General features: G+C 43.4%; 1 protein-coding gene across 2 annotated transcripts in view; it reads left to right on the plus strand.

Moving 5' to 3' along the window:
- The window catches only part of TICRR (TOPBP1 interacting checkpoint and replication regulator), a 123922-nt gene extending 117742 nt beyond the window's left edge, over positions 1-6180 (plus strand). For both annotated transcript variants that reach the window (XM_073568701.1, XM_073568700.1), the window contains exon 22: positions 5563-6180. In XM_073568701.1, coding sequence (XP_073424802.1) covers positions 5563-5702 — 140 coding nt within the window. In that variant the 3' untranslated portion in view covers positions 5703-6180. The remainder of the gene's footprint in view (positions 1-5562) is intronic.
- Positions 6181-6416: the final 236 nt, after the last annotated feature.

Raw genomic sequence — 6416 nt, forward strand, 5'->3', positions numbered from 1 at the left:
TGCCGTCATGGGGGAAAGAGAAAATCGTAGTTACTTATCGATAACGGTATTTCTCTGATCCCATGACGGTACCCGTACATCCTCTCCCTTTCACACACACAGGTGTGCACATAAGAGTGAGTTAGTTAGCATTAGTACTTAGCCACGCGATGCCTTTGTTAAGCTTAATTTGATTAATGTTGGATTTTTTTATAACAGTTTGAGTTGCAGCTGAGAGTTCTGTGTAATGCTCTGTAAACCAACTGATGTGGGAGAGAGGTACCGCCTTTTTCATCTGTAGGTTTCCTGTCCCTGAGGGCGGATCCCTCTCTCTTCGTGGTGCCGTCATGGGATCAGAGAAATACCGTTATCGGTAAGTAACTACGATTTTTGCAAAGTCGAAAGTAAGAAAGGGTCGAATTCTAGAAATGTTTTTGAGGTGCAGATAACAAGAGCGAGCCAGTGATTGGATGTGGGGGGTGAATGAAAGCTGGGAATCAAGTATGACCCCAAGACAGCGGGCATGTTGCTGGGGGAGTAATGGTGGAACCACACACGGAAATGGCAATGTCGGGCATAGGTAGGTTAGTAGAGGGAGGAAACACGAGGAGTTCAGTTTGACAGGTTCAGTTTCAGATAGAGGGAGGACATGATGTTGGAAACAACGGTAAGACAATCGCTGGTGTTTTCCAAAAAGGCAGGCGTGAGATCAGAAGTGTATAATTGGGTGTCATCAGCATAGAGATGGTACTGGAACCCAAATCTACTGATTGCTTGACCAATAGGGGCAGTATACAAAGAGAAGAGGAGGGAGCCTAGAACCAATCCTTGAGAAACCCCAACAGTAAGGCTGTGTGCGCACACAGCGTTTTTTAGTGTTTTTGCCAAAAAAATCCGCTCAAACGCTAAAAATAAGCTTCCCATTTCTATGCATTTTGCACTTTTAGTGCATAGTGATGCATTTTTTACCGCAAAAAAACGCTTTGCGGTAAAATACACAGCATGCTCATTAATTTTGCAGATTTTTCCGCATTTCTGGCTATTTCTATGTTTCAGAAAAAAACGTGCGGTTTCTGGGAAGGGAGTCCGATTTTTAAGCAGAAATTTTCTGCTACGTGTGGACATAGCCTAAAGGGAAGATGAGAGGAGGAGGAATCAGCAAAAGATACAGTAAAGGAGCAGTCAGAGAGACAGGAGGAGAACCAAGAGAGAACGGTGTCCTTGAGGCCAATGGAATGGAGCATAGTGAGGAGGTGCTGATTTTCCACAGTGTCAAATGCTGCGGAGAGATCCAAGAGAATTAGCATGGAGTAGTGACCATTAAATTTAGCTGTTAGAAGATAATTAGAGACTTTAGTGAGGGCAGTTTCAGTAGAGTGTAGATAGAGGAAACTGGATTGTAGAAGGTCGAGGAGAGAGTTATCTGAGAGATAGCGGATAAGACTGGTGTGGACCAGGCGTTCCAGGAGTTTAGAGATGAAGGGAAGATTAGAGACAGGGCTATAGTTAGCGGCACTGTTTTGGTTGAGGGATGGTTTTTAAGTAATGGCTGTATGATGGCATGCTTAAATGAGGAAGGAAAGATACCGGAAGAGAGAGAGGTTAAATATTTTAGTTAGGTGAGTGGTGACAGCATGTGAAAGGGACTGGAGGAGATGTGATGGATTGGGGTCCATTGGTCCAAGTGGTAGTTCGAGAAGATGCAAGGAGCCTGATTACTTCTGTTACTGGTTCAAAATCAGAGAGCTCACTCTGATTTTGAACCAGTAACAGAAGTAATCAGGCTCTTTGCATCTTCTCGAACTACCACTTGCATGCAGTGGGGGAGGGAGGACCGTGCATGGTATGAGGGGATTGGGAGATAATTTCCTGTTGGATATGGTCAATTTTTTCTTTGAAATAATTAGCCAGATCGTCAGCATGGAAATCCATGGTTGGGGCCTGCACTCTTGGGTTGAGTAGGCAATGAAAGGTGTCAGAGATGTTTCGGGCTATTGGATAGTGAGGTGATGAGAGTGTTGAAATAGGTTTGTTTTGAGAAGTGAATGGCAGTATTTGTATGTTTTAAGCATAAACTTATAATGGATGAAATCTTTGGGTAGATTTGGATTTTCTCCACAGATGTTCGGCACACCTGAAGCACCGCTGTAGGAAGTGTGTTTGCATCGTGTGCCAAGGTTGTCGCCGTCTGTGCCTAGTTGTGCTATGTATAGGAGGTGCTGTTTCATCCAGGGCACTTTGAAGTGTTTCATTGTAATGCTTCAATGCAGAATCAGGACATGAGAGGGAAGGAGATAGGGGCCAATGATGACTGCAAGTTCTTAAGTTTCTTGGTGTTAATGGCCTTGTATGTTTCTGAAAGTGTGGAAAGTGGGTGTGACCTGGGCGTGATAGCAGTTCTTGATAGCGAATGATAGAAGGTTGTGGTCAGAGAGCGGGTGAAGTTTCCGTCTTCATGCGTGGGGGCGTTAGTATGCTGCGAAAGGCCGAAAGAGGAGGTTAGAGATAAAATGTGAGAAACAGATGGTGAGAGGGGAAGGGCAGTGGGAATGTTGAAGTCTCCCATGATGAGGGTGGGGATGTCACAGGAGAGATAGTTGAAGACAGGTGGCAAAATGATCCAGAAACTGATGGGAGGGGCCCAGAGGACGATAAACCACCGCCACTTGCATAGAGAAGAGGTGGTAGAGTCTGACAGCATGGACCTCGAAAGAAGGGAAGACAAGTGACTGTACTTGATGGATAACCTGAAAGGTACATTTGGGTGATAGCAGACCAACGCCTCCACCTGCTCTGTTGTTCGATCTTGGGGTATGAGAGAAGTGTAGTCCACCATATGAAAGAGCAGCAGCAGTGGTGGTGTCTGACTGCTGGATCCAGGTTTCAGTAAGAGCCAGAAGGTTAAGAGAATCGGAAAGGAAGAGGTCATGGATGAAGGAGAGTTTATTACAAACTAAGCGAGAATTCCAAAGGGCACAATTAAGAGATAGAAGGCATGCAGGGAATATTAATAAGATTAGAGGGGTTTCTGAGTGTAGCAGTTGAGGGGTTCAACTTACTATAACATGAGGGGCCGGGATTGGGAGAGATCTCCAGCGACTAGGAGAAGGAGGGATAGAAAAAGTGAGCAGATGGTGAAGTGATTTGTGAGAGCGTTTCATGTGTTGTATGGTGCGAATAAATGGATCTGTGCTGTTTAGCAATGTGAAAAGAGCATGATTGCTATTCCTTGGGGAGAGGAAAGGACAGAGGAGCCGACATGGATGGAGTGTAAAGAGTGAATGCAGCAGCCAGGATATAAATGCAGCATTTCTGCAACTCCCCGCCGCGTGTAAAACGCATGCGGAATTCGCATGCGTTTCCCGCAAAACACAAACGTTTTGCAAGCGTATTTAGCTTGCAGAATGCTAGCGCTTTTCCAAGCTATTTGAAGCATCGCTTAGAAAAGTGATTGACAGGTTAGCCTTACTTGTCATGCAGCATCAATAGATATACTTACCCTCTGTCGGCCCCCGGAGTCCTCAGCGGTGCACGCAGCGCTGCCAGCAAGTTCCGTTCCCAGGGATGCATTGCGCAAATGACCTCTGATGACGTAGCTGTCACGCAACCGCGACGTCATCTGGGGTGATTCTCGCAATGCATCCCTGGGAAGGGAAGTTGCTGGCAGCACCAAGTGCACCGCTGAGGACTCCGGGGGGCCGACAGATGGTAAGTATGTCCCTATTTTTTATTTTAATTCTGTTTTTTACAGGAATATGGTCTCCTCCAGACCCTGGGTACCATCTGCACATGAAGCGCTCACTTTACGCATGGTGGGCATAGCCACATGCGTAAAGTGAGTGTTTCAATGCAATCCTATGGCGGCAGAATCGCCGCGATTCCTCAAAATTAATGGACATGCTACGGATTTTTCCGCTATGCAATCGATTCCGCAGCTGATAAATCCGCAGTATTGGCACAGCAATTGCGGAATCCCATAGGATTGCTTGGGATGCGTTTTGCCTAGCGTTTTTAAGCATTTCCGCAGCGACAAATGCTTAAAAAACGCAACGTGGGCACACAGCCTAACTTGCACAGCGCATGCACAGATACACAGCAGAATCGCCTGTGAATGTGTTGCATGCAAAAGGTAACGCTTAAGAGAATTGAATATTACCAGAGACCAAGGAACAGTCTTTGGAGACCACATACTTGGCAGCAGGGATCTTCACTGGTGCATCATAAAGTACACTTTAATAGATCTTGAAATAATATTACGTTTTCCAACTGGATGTGTTTAAAGTGAATCTGTCACCTATTTTTTCGTATGTAAGATGAGGCCACAGCCATCGGGCTTATCTATAGCAGGGGTGGTCTGGGTCCGGAGGTTGTCGCGGTCCGGTTCGGCGCCTCCCATCTTCTAGCGATGACTTCCTCTTCTTTGTTTCACGTCGCGGCTCCGTCGCACTGCTCTGCGCCCCTGAGTGAGTATAATATAACTCGTTTCTCTTCTCTTTCAGGTTACATCAGGGGCTTATCTACAGCATTCTGTAATGCTGTAGATAAGCCCCTGATGGTGGTGGCCTCATCTTATATATGAAAAAATAGGTGACAGATTCCCTTTAAAAAAAAAAACAAAATGTTCCCGTGCTGATATAATCTTATGTTCCCTTGCTGTGTCCTGTGTAATGGCTCTATCTGACCATACATAGCTGCTCCAGTTCATGTACAGTGTATACCACAACTTGAGAATGGGGCATTTAAATGGAGCAGTTGCTATTTCTCACACACATCGGCTCCCGTGGCCTACCTTCTTACAATCACGGGTCATTAGTGGGTTTCTATGGCAGCTGAGGGTTTGCTGAAAGCCTCCATCCACTGTGTTTTGATTCTGATGTGAAGCGCAGGTTGAGATCTCCTTTAGAGACCATGATTTTTCCTGTATATAGTACAAGCTATTTGATGATCGCTGGTTCAAGTAAAAGTCAGGTACATCAAAATATGTAACTAATTAATCCGTATGGTAAACACCTTTTAAAGAGAAAAAAAATTACCAGATTTTGTATTTTTTTTTTAAATCTCACTTCAGTTTGTAAAAACACAATAAAAAGTGAACAAAACTTTGTATGTACTCTAAATTGGTATAATTAAAAACAGCCCACTCACAACGACAAATTTACGAACTACGTTTAGATTACGCTAAAATATATTGATCAGACTTTTATAGATTTTACAATACCAGATTTTATTTTTGTATTTTTAAACTGTAGAAAATGTGGTGATTTTACATTTTTAAAAACCGTTTTATTTTTTACTTTAATGTTTTAGATCCTTCAGAGAATTTAACCTTTGATCACTTGATCTGTAACCTGCAATACTACAATATTATACTATATAAGTGTTAGTCTCCTAGGAAGCCAAGCCTGTGAGTGGCTTGGCAGTTGCACCGAGACTTGGGACTACCAGTATTTGAGATTTGGGGCCTGGAGAGCCTTCCAACAATATGGGAAGGACTTCTCTTTCTGCATGATTTTCACATTGTGCCCCTTGTCTTTCCAACTTCTTTAATTATAACTCTGTATCATAATTGTTTTGTCTTTACAGATTGTGACTCCCAAAATAGTACCCCTGAAGTTAAAACACCAGATCGTAACGCTATCAACATGGAGGACTCTTCTTTCAGCCACGTATCTGCAAAACGTCCCGTAAGCCGGACATATACACGGAAAAAGCTCATAACTTGACATGCATTTATATTTTCCCACTAAATCTTTAGCGTTATTTAATAGTGGACATCAAACTATAAAATGGGGGACTTCGGAGTTTATTAGAAATAGTTAGGTTGTCCATGAGTATGCAATGGCTGCTGACCAAATGATCGCTCAGATGGCCAGGTATTTGGTGCCAGAACTTACTGGAGGTTAACCTGCACACGACCGGTCATCATACAATATTGCAATCTAATGCTCAGGTATAACGCCCTTTTTTGCAGAGGCATCTTTCTCTTCTGTTTAACGCTTTTTTTTAAACCATAGTTTACTGAGCATTTGTACATATGTGAACTGTATGTATATGTTTAGTATGTTATATATGTGGACTTTTCTGTTGTGTATTTTTCGTCAAATTTGTAGGTTGTATAAAGTAGTGTTCATATGGTAATACCCTTTTGGGATAAATACTTTTAATAAGGTACTTTTGTAACAATAAACTATCATTTCAATATTGCTGTCTTTTCCCTGTATAATGGGTCGATATGGAAAAAGTCCCCTGCCTCTGCCTGTCTGGGGTTCTGATAGATGAAGCAAGGGAGACACAAAGTGCAATAGGGTCTTATCCGATAGTAAGTTAGCACTTTTTAAGTAGGAAGCTGCTCACCTGGTATTAGGTGGTTAAAGCACATGGAGAGGCTGCCACAGATCCACAGGTCGGTCAACGGCCCGACAATACAATACACTGCA

Source organism: Dendrobates tinctorius, unplaced genomic scaffold, assembly GCF_039654945.1.
Source record: "Dendrobates tinctorius isolate UK_male_01 unplaced genomic scaffold, ASM3965494v1 ptg000022l, whole genome shotgun sequence".
In the NCBI taxonomy this organism is placed as follows: Eukaryota; Metazoa; Chordata; class Amphibia; order Anura; family Dendrobatidae; genus Dendrobates; species Dendrobates tinctorius.